General features: G+C 34.0%; 1 protein-coding gene across 1 annotated transcript; it reads right to left on the bottom strand.

Moving 5' to 3' along the window:
* Positions 1-261: 261 nt before the first annotated feature.
* Positions 262-4,231, bottom strand: LOC115987193 (subtilisin-like protease SBT4.3). Its single transcript, XM_031110695.1, has 10 exons — positions 4,042-4,231; positions 3,859-3,953; positions 3,684-3,775; positions 3,338-3,584; positions 2,012-2,516; positions 1,836-1,930; positions 1,529-1,747; positions 1,329-1,440; positions 1,030-1,243; positions 262-942 (listed from the first exon to the last, which is right to left on the bottom strand). The coding sequence occupies exons 1-10, from the start codon at positions 4,135-4,137 to the stop codon at positions 413-415; spliced, it is 2,205 nt and encodes a 734-aa protein (XP_030966555.1). The 5' UTR covers positions 4,138-4,231; the 3' UTR covers positions 262-412.
* Positions 4,232-18,018: the final 13,787 nt, after the last annotated feature.

Raw genomic sequence — 18,018 nt, 5'->3', positions numbered from 1 at the left:
ATCCATTGTGGTAAATTTTGTTACATTTCTATGTAAGGTCTATCTTTCTTGTGCTCAATGGACCACCATTTTGTTAAATCCGGGGCAGGATGGACTAAAATGCTGCACAACTGACTACTCGACTACGCTAACGATTCAGTCAATACAATAATGTCTTATGATGGTAACTTCTTTGAATTCTTTATCATTTCTAGTTTCGACCAAACCATGTGAATATTTCAGTTATTTACCAAAAGGAATCAACAGATGAATGAATATCCATTTGCAAAAAATGAAAAGAATCTTTATTGCACTGATATATAGCTTGAGTTTTACATTAAAATTTTATTGGTAGGAAAAATTCCCTATTTGTAGAAGTTGGAGTTTGTTATGGCAAGCTTATAATGATTCTATTCCTTTACGCTCTAACGCTTTAGGTGTGCAAAACAATTGGACTTCTCACACTGTAAGTGCCATCAGACCACACCAGTGATGCAGATAGCCTTGACTGAACTCGCAAAGCACTTCCACTGACAGATACAACAAAAGATTTCTTCTCATTTAGGGACTTGAAAGTGAGTACTTCGGGCTCTACTTTTATATTAACTTTTGAATTTGTGACTATTTTTGCCTTGTAACTGGAAGTTGCCGAGCCAACATTTGTGACTGTTCTGTGAAACGTAACATTGAAAGGCTTTGCTGGAACTACCTTAGCTGCCATTGAAGGGTAATTCAAATCCTTTGGTGATGCAGTGACTGGTAATTTAGGACAAGTAGTTTTAGTATCTCCTGATAAGATTTGAAGTTTCTTTGCATCATAGCCAATGTTACAAAGCATTATTATGTAGTCTTCTTTTACAGCTTCATAAACAAGTCCTGGACGAACAGCTGCCACTGGATTTACATGCCCAGATCCGTAGGCAAATTCACCACCCAGACTTTTGGCATCACTCATGGGCAAAGCTGCAGATAAGATTTAACATTTTAGAAATATTAACTTAAAAGATGTAAGAGCTATTATGGAGAGTTTTGTTAGGATTGAAAGATTACCAGTAGTCATAAGAGCAGATTTGATGGCTGAAGGAGACCAATCAGGGTGAAATGTCTTGACATAGGCAGCTGCACCAGAAACATGAGGGCAAGCCATAGAGGTTCCAGATAAAAAAGTGTAGTGAACACGCCTTGGATCATCAATGCTATACGAGGGTGTAGAGAGTGGGGAATATGCAGCTAAGATATTCACCCCTGGGGCACTTAAATCAGGCTGCGATACACTTAGCCAAATATGAGCAAAATACCATAAATAGGCTTGTAGGAAAGACTTAGAGATGTAGGTTACAATCATATACCTTTATAATATCTGGTGTAAGAATATTTGGTCCTCGTGAAGAGAATGAAGCAACGGTAGGAGCTTCCGCATCTTTTATAGTTTCACTTTTCAAAATGCTTGCTTGAGGGTTTCTTTAAAATAAAACATAAGGACTAGTTAGAAAAAGGAAGCAAATCCAACGAAAGTAAAACAAAAATTGGTAATTATAAGAAATAGTACTTAGTGGAATTCACGTAGGACAAGACCAAATCATGCTCTTTAGCTCTTAATAGCACTGCAGGTAATGCAACAACATCAGAATATTCCATATATGGTTCATTTCTCACGATTGCCCCTAGTGCACCAGCAGGGAAAGCCTGAAAATCTCCAGAATTCGATTTACAAAGCACATACTTTCCTTTCACCAATTTCTTGTCTAGACACCCTTCTTTGCAGTACCTGAAATGCAAAGAGACTTTATAATTTTCCTTTATGTATTTATTAAGAAAATTTTGAAATTGGCAAGACTTTGGGCATCAAAATCTACATTGAATCATTTACAGGGCACAGCCTTGAAACTTCTATTCCATGTAGTAGAGGAAACCTGGTTGCGGGTGATGCGAAAGAATTGATTGATTTTCCCTGATTGTGGAAAGGCCATTAGGATACATAACAGTAAAATTATTGCTTAATTCAAGAAGATTTAGGAGTGTTGATACATACAACTAGTGTTCTTCCATCACCAAGGACAACCTTGTCTACGAACAGACGGTCTGTGGTACTTGCTGCTACAGAAATCAACCACGGTGCTAGACTTCCGGTTGATCCATAGTCAGGACCACCATTACCGGCAGAATGAGAAGTTAATATCCCCTTCTGCATTGCATGAAAAGCACCAATTGCAATGGAATCGTTAAAGAAAGGAAAAGCTTCTCCTGATCCTACTGAAATTGAAATGATGTCAACTCCATCAGCAATTGCATCATCAAAAGCAGCCATGATATCTGCATCAGTACACCCGTCCGGTTGGCAGATTCTATATGCTGCAATCCTCGCACTGGGAACCCCTCCTTTTGCGGTACCTTGTGCCAGTCCAAAAAAGCTAACATTGTTTACTATGTTCCCTGCTGCTGTAGAGGCAGTGTGAGATCCATGACCATCAGAGTCCCTTGCAGTCTGAGTCGAATTCGGCCGTGAGCCGCCGTAATATCGAGCTCCAATTATCTTGCTGTAACATGACAATTATATTATCAATGATGATTTTCACTTGTTCTAGTCGTTTGCATATCCATGTCAAGTATGATACTACTGCCATTCATAAAAGTATTCATAGATCTAACATTAATTTTCTAAAGAAATTTCATTTTAACCCTATAATTTAAGCATGTAACTGTCCTTATAATGATAAAAGTAATAAGTTTAACTATAATGTTTGAAAATATAACATATTAAATCTCATACTATTTTGGTGTAATTTATTATGTTTAGGTTCCGTATGAGTTGAGGGATTAATTTGTTAATTTTTATTTATTTTTTTATTTTTTAAGATTGAAATTAATTTGCTATACCCCTTTAACATATATAAGATACAATAGACGCAGTGAAAAGCATTATATAGGCAATTAGGTTTCTTAGAATGCATCTAGTAGAACAAGAACAAAGTTTGTATACAAACTAGTTTGTAGGCAATAACTACAAACTCTTATCTATATTTTTTTATCGGATGTGAATTTTTATAAATCTACTATTAGATTATATTTATTATTATATCCTCCATGTTTGTAAAATTTTCAGAATAGCATGTCATCAATCAAATATTTAAATTTCAAGTTTTTGTAGTCTTAAGTTATGTATAAAAAAACAAGTTTATGGATTGAATAGAAAATAACTTTCAATTTGCACAAAATTTGACATGCATGTTAAAAACAAAAAAAAAAACACATATTCTAATGACTAGATTTTCAAAATATGTAGTTGTGTTAATTTTTTTCGTGGAAGCTTGTAGGCAAAGTTTGTTCGCAAAACAATAATCAAAGTGTAAAACATTACTTGTTGCATTTGAAATTTTGGCCGCCTTCACAAACACCCTTCCACTTGCTGGGAGGAGGACCAAAACCTTTATCATTAAAGCTTTCTGATTCAGGCCAAACTCCAGTATCTAGAAGTCCGATTATGATATCACTCTCAGCTTGGGCATTTCGCGTGGCACTTTCTTGTAAACCTATGAAGTCCCATGATCTTGTTGTGTGAAGTTGAAGAGTTTTGCTTGGAAAAACGGAGATGACACCTTCCATATCTGCATATCATAGTTTATCCTATTATCTTGATAATAATGTAATATAATGTGTGTGTAACTATTTTGACAATGATGAAGTCTAAATCTCGCAGCACTCACTAGAAAGCCTTTGCTTTTCGATATCCGTGAGCTTTGCGACAAATCCATTGAAACTCCTAGTGTAACTTCTGATGTATGATGTTTCTACAGAACTACACATAGACATACACAGAGAAATGATGAATAGAATTGCTTATCGATGATTTAGGTAAGCTTGAAAAATAAGAAATATTACCTGTCCAGCTGAACGGTTTGCCGTAGCATACCACGGTGGTGAGACAATGGTGAGTATTGCCCCTCTGGAAGTGAACCCATGTACACAATGTGAGCCTGCATTATGATCAAAAGGAGTAACTAACTAGACATCTCAAATAAAAGAGAGAAGACTGAATTTCCAGAAACGTGAATGATCAGTCACCTTTTTTTCTTCAGTGCTGGCCCCGCACATCACGCTCATGGTGATTATGAATATAGCGAAAACGTAATAAAACATAAGAGAAGCTTGCTTTGCCATTGTTCCAATTCTGAAAATTCAGGATTGGTGACTAGCGTTTTTTTTTTTTTTTTTTAACTAGGATTGCGTTTTTAAAGCCCCTCTCTATTAGACATTCAGGTCTATGTTGCTTGATATGAAATGCATAGTTAGAAATACATCTATTTATTTATACTATACATTTAGGTTTTATTTTTAGTATTCAATGTGCATGCTCATATATATAGGCGGGCAATGCTGGCCACAGGTCACAAACAATAACGGAATGCTCTATATAGATTTGACCAAGCACATCCGCATGGTCAATTCGTACAAATCTTTTTGTTTATACGCAACCATTTTTTTAAAACAACCACATCACTCACACGCACACCAACTAAAAAGTGAATTGAGAAAGGAATAAAATACGTTTGTACACATGAAAGTAACTGTGTAAACCTACATGAGGACCGTATATGTGGACAAAATATGCATAATTTTAGACAAATTGATGTGGGTAGTTTTTTTGTTTAGTTGACTAAGATTTTGCATGTATGTCATTCTACGTTGTATGACCAAGTTCTCTAAGACAGCTATATTTTTCTTTAAAACCATAAAGCTTTTACAGTCACAACAACGTATGAGCCACGATGACACTTTACAAAATCATATTATAGATTATGGTATAGAAACAAGTGATTAGATTTGTGTTTTAAGACTTGACTTGTGTTGAAAGTCAAGGTTTTCAGACCCGGACCGTTCATTAAACCGTAAAAAGGAAAGGTTTAAGGTTTTTGAAGTCGAACCGAGGTCGAGCCGTGATGACGTCATAATTAATTTAATAATTAATTAAAGCCTAAATATAGATATTAAATTTATAATACTAGCAAAATTGACAATATATCTATATATGTGAGGGAAATTTAATGATTTTCAAGCATATATTTAATAATTAAATAAGATAGTTAATAAAATAAAATAATAACCATGAAAACATTAAAATTTATGATTAATTTTTGAAGTAAAGTTGAATATCTTTGAAGGATTTTAATTATAATTTTTTTTATTCCTTGTAAGAGATGGATAATTTAATTAAGTAGAATAAAATTGTGTCAAGTTATTTTTATTAAAAAAAAAAAAATGCTAAGGGGTTCACAGTCCTTGCCACCGGTTTGTGCGGTCCAACCACGGTTTTAGGGGTTCACGAAATTAACAAAAAATCCGGTTCTTTATGCTTTAAAAACTGGTTTTCATCCCGATTCTCGGTTTTCACGATTCGAGTCCCGGTTCGGTTCAGGTCTAGAAACCTTGTTGAAAGTTTCCCAAAAATTTTAAGGGTTTATAAAGTAACACAAATACTAACAAATAATTAAATTATATATTGAGAATATCTTTGGGCATGTAACTCAAAAATGTGCACATTGTGACTCACTTAGTACTTCTATGTGTGATACGATAATAGTGGTGTCAAAAGTCATATAGTTCAATTGGTACTTTTTAATATTTCTAACAAAGTCATCAAGAGTCCAAATTCTCACACTCTCAACTCTTGATATAACCCACAAAAAAAAAAAAAATGATCCGATGGTGGTTACCTTTTATATATATATATACATATATATCGTATCATCATATACCATATAATAAAAGTTGAGTTTAGAAACCATGGTTGCGCCAAGTAACTGCACCAAATTGCCCAAAAAAAAAAAGATTTAAAAAAATAGATATTATTTATTTATTTATTTTTTGTTCTTATCTTCTTCTCCTATAATTTCTAAATTAATAAAAGTCTCGATTTGATCACAATTCAAATTCTTCATCTAATCCTTATATTATTAATTTTTAGATAACACCACTCTTTGTATTCTTATCAACGTTTTAGGAGTGCAAATCAAATAAGATAGAATCTTTAAAAAAAAAAAAATGATATTAATGTACAAAGTAGATTTTTTTTTTTTTTTAGATTTTAAAAAAATAGATTTTTTTTTGTTCTTATCTTTTTCTCTAATAATTTTTAAGTAAATAAAAATCTTAATTAGATTACAATTCAAATTATTCATCTAATCATTTTATTGCTAGCCTCACCATATGTGCTTCACACATGTGATGAGGCTTTTTTTTTTTAGTGTCAAAATTTTCCAGAAAAATAAAAGAGAAAGAAGCAACTAAAAATCATATAGAACCATCAAAATCATATGAGCAATAAAATGGAAAAAAAAAAAAAAAAAGAAGCATTAACTGAATCACCTTGTAGGAAAGGACTACTCCTGAGAGGTATTTATTTATGTTTGATTTCAGTAACTAACTAGCTGTTCAAAAGAAATAAAGAGAGATGAAAGTGCCTGATTTTAAGGGATATGGATAAGTATATAAAATTTAGGAGTGTTTAAATTAATAGTTTTACATATCTAAGGGTGAGTTTGGTTCAGCTTTTTGAAAAAGTGCATAATGAAAAAATGGAGTTTTGTAAAAATGCATAATAAAAAAGTGGAGTTTCAAAAAGCTGAGTGTTTGATAAAAGCTGTTAAAAAGTGCATAATGAAAAAGCTGAGTGTTTGGCTAGCACTTATAAAAGTGGCTTTTTGAGGGATAAATGACCAAAAAGGACAATGTATATATAAGGGAATTTATTTCATACTTTTTATTTTATTATTTTTTTTTTATGTGAGTTTGTTTCATACTTAAATCAATTACTTCATTATACTTAAATCAATTTTTCTCTTTCTAAAAAAATTATTTTTTTCTTACCAATATTAGCTAATAATAACCTACCACTTAAGATTTATTGTGAAAGTATTGTAAAAATATTGTGATAAAAATTGATAGTAATTTTAATTTTAACATACTATTAAAATTATTTTTTTCTCTTTCTAAAAAAATTATTTTTTTCTCACCAATATTAGCTAATAATAGCCTACCTTAAAATTTATTGTAAAAATATTGTGAAAATATTATGATATAATTTCTTTTTCTCCCTTTTTTTTCTCTCCACACACGTGGCTCTACTTCCTTTTTTTTTTCTCCTCTTTTTTTCTCATCCACCCACGTAACCACACTCTTTTCTTTTCCTTTTTCCTTCTTTCCTCTACCATCTTCAGTCCAGAACATTCCCAGCTCTCTTTCTTTTTTTTTTTTTTTTTTCCTCTTAGCACTTCGGTCCAAAACACAGCTCTACGTCTTCTTCTTCTTTTTTTTTTTTCCTCTTAGCACTTCGGTCCAGAACACAGCTTTGCTTCTTCTTCTTTTTTTTTTTTTTTTTATCCTCTTAGCACTTCAAATCGGAACACATCAGAACCATCGGAACCAACGCCAGAACTCATCCTTTATTCTTTTTTTTTTTCACACTCCAGAGAAGAAGATGATGATGATGATGATGATGAAGATGAAGATGAAGATGATTGAAACATAAGGATTTTGGGATTTTGGGTTTTTTTTTTTCCTATGGATTTTGGGTTGATTTTGAGTCGGGTTTGGGATGGGTTTTCCGGATTTGAGTTGATTTTAAGTGGTTTTTGTGTTGATTTTGAGTTATTTTTGGTTTGGTTTTGTTGATTCTGTGTTCGGAATATCAAAGGTTGAAATGGGTTTTGTTGATTGTGGGGGTAGATCGGTGAAGAAGCAGAGGAAGACGAAGAGGAAGAAGACGAAGAAAAAAGACACAGATGAGAGATGAGGGCATGAGAGAACTGATGGGTATTTCGGTATTTTTCGGGTTTGCAACGATAATATACAAAACGCGCATAGCGCGTTTTCATTTATGGACCCCTGAGGGTCCATAATCCCTTCTGCGTTTGTTCTCAGTTTTTTCTCAATGCTCAAAACGCAACTTTTATAAAAAGGTTGCATTTTGAGTTTACTAAACGCAAAAGTTGGTTGAGGTTTTTTCAAAACGCGCTTTTTGGGCTCAAAAAGCCGAAACAAATGGGCATTAACCTTATTATTTAAACTTTCTAAACATATGAATTAGAGAGTATTTTGGTACATAAAATGATAAAACCCAAACAAAAAATCCTATTATTAGTAGTATAGATTAAGTTTTAGATAACACCACTCTTTTTATTCTTATCAACTTTTTAGGTGTGCAAATCAAATAAGATTGATTTAAAAAAAAATTAATATCAACATACAAATCAAGAAATGAAAAAAGAAAAAAAAAAGAGTTGATATCAAATTTGGAATTACACGGAGAACCTTATATCACGAAAAAAACATCTTTTTTGTTGTTTTGATAATCCGCATAAGAAAACTTAGATTAGATAAGCATGTAATTTTGAATCTAATAGAAATTGAGTTGAACTAAATCTCAACTACATCATTTTTTCTCAAAGTTGCTCTAACCCCCACAAAAACATAATTTTTTTCTCTTTTTTTATTTCAATTTTTAAAAATTTTTATTTGAATTTTTTTTTTTTTTTTTTTTTTTGAAAATTCCTTTCTTAGAAAAATATTTACAAAAGATTTTTCTTAAAATTTCCATTTCTTGAAAAACTTTTCTTTGCAAAAAAATTCTTTTCTTGGATTCTTTTTCTTTATAAAAGATTTTTTTTTGGGAAAAATCCACTTCTAAAAAGAAAATACTTACAAAAGATTTTTTTTGAAAATTCTTCTTCTTTGCAAAAGACTTTTTTCTTTTCTTGAAAATATTTTTTTTTGAACTTTTTCTTTTAAGTTAAATAAAAAAAAGATCATACATGTAAGGTTGAATTTAATCAACCATGTGATGGCTTTATTCCGTACCAAATTTGCTTGTAATTCAGCATGTAGAAACCTTGTATTTAGGTGGGAATAATGTAAGAGTTGTGTGTGAGAGAGTGTGAAGAAACTCAAGTTGTGTGCATTTAAGAGGAGTCTCGTGACTGACTCGTGATTGGCAAGTCGCCACACGTGTGAAGCATGCAAGGAGTTGAAGGGTCACGACAACTGGACACTACAGGACAAAAAGTACAGTCTGGCCTGGAAGTTATCTCGTGACTCAAACTCACGACTCGTTCCAGTCGCGAGGCCAAGTCGCCAGAATGCCCTTTTTGGATGAAAACTGACTTTTCACATTCCATCTCATATCCTACTATATATACCCTTATACCTACGAAATGTAAGTGTGGTTATTCAGAGAGAAAAACCCTAAGAGAGGTTTCTATAGCACACCCACCTCATTAGAGAGAGAGCTACTCATTCTTAGAGAGAAATCTTTGTAGTCTCTTTTCATTCCCTCTTCCATTGTTACACCCATTGAGAGGAGATTTTTACCCAAATACTAACCACACACATTTAGAGTGTTGAGTTTTCTTGGAGCTTTGGGAAGCATTGGAAGCTGCCAAGGATGGTGGATGCAATATGGAGCTTATTGCGGGATTCGGTAAGTTAGAGAAGACAAGGTTCGGCATAACCCTATTAAAGCAAGAAGCTTTAAGGGCTTAGGTGCACCGGATAGATTAGATTAGGATTGGAGGGTCTTCTACTATTTCTGTATCCCAGTTTTATTCTCTAGTGGATTATTGACCGCTTAGAGGGCGGCGCAGAGATTTTTCGCGGAGCACTTCGGTTTCTTCTTCGATAACACATCACCGTGTTATCTTTGTGTTTGTATCTTTTTTCCCTTTCTCTTTACCTTTTAAATTACTGTTGTGTTGGTTATTAATTATTGTTTAGAGTGTGCTACCAATTTGGTTATAGCTTATATTTCATTTTCCACACATATATTGTTTGATTATAAGCAGTGTTGGTAACTTTATATTTTCATTGGTGTTTTACACACTAATTGAACTTTCAATTGGTATTAGAGCGGGTACACTTGTTGTGGTTTAAATACCTAAGTGTGATCCTTGACCCCTTGTGTTTATTTGCCATGGATAGTGTTTTGTATGCCTCTATGCATGTTATGGTTGATGATAAATATAATATGCCATGTGTTTTTGAAATTGCCTCTATGAATGATAATCCTCATGATTGTGATGCTATGTTACATAAATCTTTAGGTGTTGTTGATATTCCTAACATCAAACTCTTGAAGAAAAATGCTAAGAGGTTTCATAAGAATTTGAGCAAGTTATTTTGTGAAATGGATGATTTGATTGCTAAGCTCAATGAATCCAACAAATTGGTTGAGAAATATAAGAAACTTGCTAAAAATTCTCTTGAAAAGTTGAAAGAGTTTGAATGTTTGAATATGGACTTGGTTGCTAAACTTGTTTTTCCAACAAACTTGTTGATGAGCTAAAATGTGAAAATGAATCTCTTAAGATGCATGCCAAGTGTTTGATTGCTGAACCTATTGCTAAAAAGGATGAAAATATTTGTTGCAATTATGTTGTGGTACCCAATTTTGTGCCTATTGTATGTTCTACCTCAAATGACAAATTGGTGTACATTCCTCCACATAGAAGAAATCAAAAGGTGGAGAGAAAGGCTCCTAAGCCAAAGCCTCCGTTTAGGTCTCAATATAAGGTTTTGAACGGATCTAAGTTTGTTCCAACTTGCCACCATTGCGGTGTGATCGGTCACATAAGACCTCAATGCTCCAAGTTGAAGAGTGAACAAAACCATGTTGCTAGATCCCTTCCCAAAAAACCTAGTGGATTTAAACACATTGTTTGTCACCATTGTGGTGCCTTTGGTCATCTAAGACTTCAATACTCTAAGTTTCATGCTTCTAAAAGAATCAAAAGAAAAGAGAAACTTGAGCTTCTTGGAAGTTGTGCTTAAAAGGGTCAATCAGATTTGAGTGAAAATAGCATGTTATTAAAGAAAGTGTTCAATGCTCTTAACTCCTTGTCTATGTGCATCTCTAGTTCTCATTCTTCCAACCCTCATCTCACTTCTCATGAGACACTCATTCCTAACAATCATTCCGTTTGGATGAGGAAGGGTTCCTATGGTTGAGCTTGTACTCTTTTGGTCCTTGATCTAATTCTTTTGATTTTTGTAGGACCCTTCATGCATTGAATGTCATATGTTCATGCATTGAATGTCATATGTTCATGCATTTTATACATTTTGCATTTCTTTATATGCATTTTTTTTTTTGATCTTACTTTTATGTTTTAGTTTTGTGTGAGTAAAAAAATCCAAAACCACATAAAAAGTGAAAATTTCAAAAAGTTTAATCGTATATGTTTGAGCACATATCACATGTGAGTTTGGCCTAGTACCTTTGTACAAATGGATTTGTGCATTTATGAGCTTAGCTTGTTATGTATGCACATCTATCTTTGTGGGAAAAATCTTGACATTTATGTGTGATTGTTGTAAATCGATCTTCAAGCTTGTCATAAATGATTAGTCAATTGTCATGTTGGTTTTGATACATGCGTAGACTTGTGCCTATATCTTTGCACACTCATTTATGTTTACTTAAAGAGCTCAACCAATGTAAATCTCAAAATGAAAAGAGATAATGAGATACAAAAGTCATCACACATAGTAGTATTTGACTAGGAAAAAGGGAAAGTGACTTTTAATGAAAATGTATGGTGCCCAAAAGCCAAAGGCTTGTTCATCAAATTGAAATATCAAAAATTTCAGGTATCGATCTCAAAAAGAGATGTAAAGATAAAAAATGATCAAATGTTATGAATTGTAAAAAGCCAAATGAAAATCATCAAAAGTATGTAATCATTTTCTTGTGGGAGGTCATATATATTCATTTTTATAATTGAGATAGACCACTTGATTGAATTGATTATTGAAACTTCACTCTAGACTAAGGACTATCCCACATTTGATACACACACATAACACACATGCCTAATGTTCAATGAATGCCTTATTCATTTGTTCAATTGTACTTGTTTAAATGTGATGTGTGTGTGCTCAACTATATATAGATCAAACCAAAAAGATTTTTGATAATTTTATATGTATTTGGAAGTGATTTTTATCACTCTTTGTGTTCATGTTTAGTGTTTACTTTGTTTTTCATCGTTTAAATATGTTTTGTGTTGAAAAACAAGTGTTAGAATTTTTAGCTACTCGTTTTAGCTACTTTCGCGGGTAGCGAGTTTTGGCTACTCATTTTGGTGACTTGCCCAATCGCAAGATCCAGTCATGAGTTTACACAGAATGGTTCGCGACTCACTCATGACTCATCTTGTGACTCGCCAGTTGCGAAATGCCCAGAACTAGCTTTTTAAAGAGCTTTTTGTGGGAAACCTGTCTTAAACCTCCCCCATCCTCTCTAAAACCTCTCTATCAATATTTTTGCATCAAAACCCAATCAATTTGAATGATTTTTCATTCCATTAACATATCTAAGGTAATTTAAACTCTTTTCATTGTTTTGGATCCTTAGATTATGTTTTGGAGAGTTTTGTGCTCTTGGTTGGGATTTTCATCATAAGAGTTGGGAAAACTTATTTTTTTGTCAAATTTTTGTATGGGATTGGTTTCTTTTGATGATTTGCTTTGGATGTTGGCCCCTTGTGGCAAAAAGAATGTGTATTAAGGGTGGATTTCATGATGTTCATGCATTGTTTCACATTGTTATTCATAGTGTGCACGCTAGGTGTTTGAGAAAATGCCTAAGAGGCATTTTCTCACTTGTTTGGACTCCTATGAGTACCAAACTTTGGGATTTCTCATGTTTTCTCATTAGGAACATGTTTGGTTCATTGGTTGTGTATTTAACACACCTTGCCCCACATATGCACTTTCCATGCTTTGGTCATGCATTGCACATAACCACCTCTTGCACACACCTTTGCCACCCTTGTCATGTATTGGTTTATATCTTATTTCTTCATCCTAGCATGTCATGTTTACCTTATGCTTTGTAGCATTTTGTTTTTTCTTTTGTTTGAGCTTCATTTTCTCATTTATCTTGCACCCGTCATGCATTATTATCATTGTTCGTACCTTCATCTCTTGCCCTAATTCCTCCTTGACCATTTGTCTATTCTTGACAAAAAGGGGGAGAGTATACTCTAGAGTAGTATACCAGAGAGTTTTGTCATTTCTATATGACTCTTGTGCACATTCTTATGGGGAGAAATTCTATTTCTTGTGCACATTTATAGGGGGAGAGATTACCATCGGGGAGATGCATATATCAAGTGGGAGAAGACTTTGATTATAAGAAAACTTTGTTTTGTTTGTTTTTTCTATATATAGCTTTGCTGTGTAGTTTAGTACTTTTAGTTAATGTTTTGCATTTACTTTAGTACTCTTGTGCCCTTGTTGGATCTTGTATCCTTGATGCAATTGCCTTAGTAGTATTGCATCGGTTGTGTGTTGGACATGTACACTTCCTTATGCTATTGTGTTTTATTGAATGCATGTTCGGATGATCATTTGCTTTGCTATGTGATCATTGTAGTAATTTCTGTATGACTGTTTTGGTGTATGATCAAGTTGTTCACATGTTTCACATTATGTTTACTTAATCGCAAATTACTTGTTTCATTATACTTGTCCTTTTATTACTTGCTATACCTTGAGGGTCTAATGTGTTTTTGTGCAAGTGTTTCAGGTTACAGGTATTTTGCTCCAAGTGCATCATAGTTTCTAAATTTAGGTGTGAGTGAGTTTTGCCATTGTTCCCAAACTCATGTTTAATTCTAGATTCTGTTTTAGGGTGTTTTGTCACGGAATAGCCAAATGGGGAGATTGTAAGGTTGAATTTAATCAACCATGTGTAGACTTTATTCCGTGCCAAATTTGCTTGTAATTCAGCATGTAGAAACCCTGTATTTAGGTGGGAATAATGTAAGGGTTGTGTGTGAAAAAGTGTGAAGAAACTCAAGTTGTATGCATTTAAGAGGAGTCTTGCGATTGGATCTCGCGACTAGCAAATCGCCACATATGTGAAGCATGCAGGGAGCTGAAGGGTTACGACAGCTGGAGCACTACAGGACAAAAAATACACTTGGCCTGGAAGTTATCTTGCGACTCGTTCCAGTCGCGAGGCCAAGTCGCTAGAATGCCCTGTTTGGATGAAAACTGACTTTTCACATTCCATCTCATACCCTACTATATATACCCTTATACCCACGAAATGTAAGTGCTGCTATTTAGAGAGAAAAACCCTTAGAGATGTTTCTATAATACACCCACCTCATTAGAGAGAGAGCTACTCATTCTTAGAGAGAAATCTTTGTAGTCTCTTTTCATTCCTTCTCTCATTGTTATACCCATTGAGAAGAGATTTGTACCCAAATACTACCCACACCCATTTAGAGTGTTGAGTGTTTTTGGAGTTTTGGGAAGTATTGGAAGATGACAAGGATGACGGATGCAATATGGAGCTTATTGCGGGATCCAGTAAGCTGGAGAAGGCAAGGTTCGGCGTAACCCTGTTGGAGTAAGAAGCTTGGAAGGCTTAGGTGCACTGGGTAGATTAGGCTTGGAGGGTCTTCTGCTATTCATGTATCCTAACTTTATTCTCTAGTGGATTATTAACCGTTTGGAGGGCGACAGAGAGGATTTTCACCGAGTACTTCGATTTCCTCTTCAATAACACATCGTCGTGTTATCTTTATATTTGCATCTTTCTTCGCTTTCTCTTTACCTTTTAGTTGTGGCTGTGTTGGTTATTAATTATGATTTAGAGTGTGTTACCAATTTGGTTATAGCTTATATTTCATTTTTCACACATATATTGCTTGATTATAAGCTGTGTTGGCAATTTTTGTTAGGACATATGTGTTTTACATGTTAAGAATATATGTCATGATTTTATGTAATTGACTTATCCTTTGACAAAACACACTTTACTTGTACTTGGGTAGATTTAGGATGTCTTTAAATACTTCAAGAAACCTTGTTTCAAGATCAAATATTGAAGCCTTCAAGTCTGTTCAAGAAAACAAGTTTAGAGTGCAAAATCATTAAAGCTCGACAGCTACATCTATTGAGCTTAAGGAAGTTGTTCTACATTCGGTGTTCTCGACACTTGCTTGATAGCTGCTCGACACCTGCCATCTGTCGAGATTTAAGATTTTCAGAATTCCAATTTGATTTTCTTGGGATCCGTGAATGTGTCTTTGAGGTTTCTTTTCTCCTAACCCTAGACATATAAAAGGATCAGTTTAAGAGCCGTCAAAGTGTTCACAAGTTGCATAAGTTTTGAGCAAACTCTGTTTAAGAAAATTATGACTGGAGATGAAATTCTTGCCTTAGTTCATCTCTTTCTCTTGAAGAAGTTGCTGTGTATGTGCACCGTAAGGTTTTGTGACCAAGCATCTTCTTGTTCTTCATCGTGTGGATGAATGAAGAACTTTGCAACCAACAACCTTCTTAGTTGGTGATTGAAGTCACGTATTGGGATCCGTACAATTGGTTAGTCACGTATTGATCTGAAAGAGGAACTGTCACTACAGAACAAGTCCAATTGGGTATTGGGGTAAGGGTTCAATTGTAGGTTAGTAAGGTACTTGGATTCCTTTACTTGTAACCGTTCGTTGTGATAATAGTGGAGTTTCGGGAGTGGTGACCTGAAAATCACCTGGTGGGGTTTTTGCCGTTAGGTTTTCCCCATTCATAAACAAATCACTGTGTTATTTATTTTCCGCTGCATATTTAGTTTATTGGTGATTTGTTTGTGCTACCATGCGTTTGCATGATAAATTGATTAATTAATAACTTTGCTAATTAATTAATTAATTTCTATCACAAGGGGTCATTTAGTTTGTGGCCTATCAATTTTATATTTGGGGGTCTAAACTTTCATTGGTGTTTTACACACTAATTAAACTTTCAAAACACATGCACTTAGGCTTCCCTATGAATTGGATCTAGGGTTACACTGTGTGTGGGTAAGGCCTTTAATGCTAAAGAGACAAGATCAATAGGTAGGCCATGATTCCAACCTTTGGCCTAAATGAACCGTAATGAATTGGTGGCAAACTGTTAATGTACTCAAAGCCCATCTCAGGCAATGGCACGGATTGTGAGTTGGTGGGATGAACTTTAGAAAGTCTTGTCCTAAATGGAGCCTTCACTTTCCCATTCATCACCAACCATGGCAAAGGGACAAAAGAACCAAGTGAAAGTATGTGCAAAACAAGTATGCGGTTTATGTGATTTAGTAACAGAAGATATAAATCACAAGTTCCTTGTAAACTTAAAACGTAGTTTGTAGTCAGTGATGAAATTGGGCATTTCATCTATGAAGACTACAATACATCAACTAAGATGGTTCGTCTTGATCATAGAAGTGGAGACTTCTAGTTGATGTGTTGATCTGTCTTAAGTATTAAGACAAATTGAACTGAACCGCTGTGAGATTAATGATTCAATCAACAACTGTCACCTAAATGATTAATCTTACAACTTCTAATTTCATAGACTCTCAATCCTAAGAGGATAGTGAACCCAATCATGAAATGTATGTTACTTTGATATATTAGGAGTAAGATCTAATATTGACGGTCAAAATCTCAGTATGTTGGGTAATCACACGTAGCATTGAGGGAACACATATTCTCAAGATGGAATCCATAATCTCTTTTTATAGAGACACGAAATATCCCCTTAAGATAAGTTTAATGGGAACTGGTTATTTAGGGCGCCCACTTTAGTAAGGAGTTACTAAATTTTATATTTATTAAAATCAGATTTCAGTAAATATGAATAACTAAAAGATTAAACCAGGTACTCAAGGATAAAAAAGTTGTTTATAAAGTGACAGTTCATTATGACTTTGTTCACTATGGATATTTCATGGAGGGGTCAAATGATATCATCAGAGTCTTGAGATATAATTTGTTAATAAGGCCTAGAGTGCAATCATATTTATATAGTGGTATTAAATATAATTAATGGTAACTTTGGATTTATCAAGAGTTAACAGATAAGCCCAACACCCATTGGAGTTAGAGTCTTATTTGTTCCCTTTGATCCCATCTCAAGCCATAAACTAAAACCCAATTGAGTAGGCCCAAAAGGCTAACCCAATTAGATAATCATTTTTTATTTAATAAGAGTTATTAAATAAAGTAACTACCAAGGTAGTTAGAATGTACGTATGATAAAAAAAAGAAAAAAAAGAAAAAGAAAAGAAAACAATTTTTCTCTACAATGAGAAGAAGAACTTTTCTTAGAGATTCAACATAAAAAAAAGACTGATTGAGAGACCACTCTTCTTAGGCACCATGTGGAATTGAGATGTTGATTAGAGGTATTCTCAAGTTTTGGTTTTGAATTTCACTACATCAAGGTATGCTTTCTATTCTTTGTTCTAGAATTCAAGGTTACATTTTCTCTCTCATGAATAAAGTAGATCCATGTTTGTTGCTTCCACTGTGTGTTTTGTATAAGATGCAAAACCGTACCCGACCCGTAGGTCAGCCTCCACTCATTGTGTTCCAAATCTTAATCCCATCAAAGGAACGTCTAATATTTTATTCTATACTCACACACACTAACATGCATCTAACATCCAAAACATGGCAGATGTCCCATAGTCATCCATAGCATAAAAACACTACCATTTATCTAACACGTATATATCCAAGAGCAGCAAGTATATCCAAGGCAGTATCATCAATCAAGGGAATCAAGCATATTCATCATGTTCATCAATCAAGAAAGTTCACCATGTTCATCAACCAAATCAAAAGCATGTTCATGTAATTATGCATGACTTACCTCACTTACCTCGCTGCATCTTAACACCTTAGCACTTAGGCATCAATGCATGTTCAAGTTCTCATTAATGTTCATTTGATTCATCAAAGCATAAACTCTAATCATCAATCCAAGCATGTGAAACAAGTTATTCTACTAACTCTAATGTTAAACATGTGAAAACTAGACTCAACAAGACCTACACATGTGGTTAAAACTAATTGAAATAAACAAAGAGTAAGAACCCTAAATTTGCTTTTCTGGGCACGAGTATTCGTGCACATACATGAAGTATGCATACGCATGCCACGAGTATGCGTACTAGGGGTGTCTAATGGGTAGGTTTAGGATGGGCATAATTGG

Source organism: Quercus lobata, chromosome 4 (genome assembly GCF_001633185.2).
Source record: "Quercus lobata isolate SW786 chromosome 4, ValleyOak3.0 Primary Assembly, whole genome shotgun sequence".
Classification (NCBI taxonomy): Eukaryota; Viridiplantae; Streptophyta; class Magnoliopsida; order Fagales; family Fagaceae; genus Quercus; species Quercus lobata.
This window is presented reverse-complemented; position numbering and strand designations above follow the sequence as displayed.

Bases quoted from the DNA above. Each gene is read 5' to 3' on its own strand.
- LOC115987193 (XM_031110695.1), bottom strand. From the start codon at position 4,137: ATGGCAAAGCAAGCTTCTCTTATGTTTTATTACGTTTTCGCTATATTC. The intron at 2,517-3,337 runs GTAATGTTTTAC...GTCATGTTACAG, and splicing joins CAAAATTTCAAATGCAACAA to CAAGATAATTGGAGCTCGAT. The intron at 1,244-1,328 runs GTATATGATTGT...AGTGTATCGCAG, and splicing joins TTACACCAGATATTATAAAG to CCTGATTTAAGTGCCCCAGG.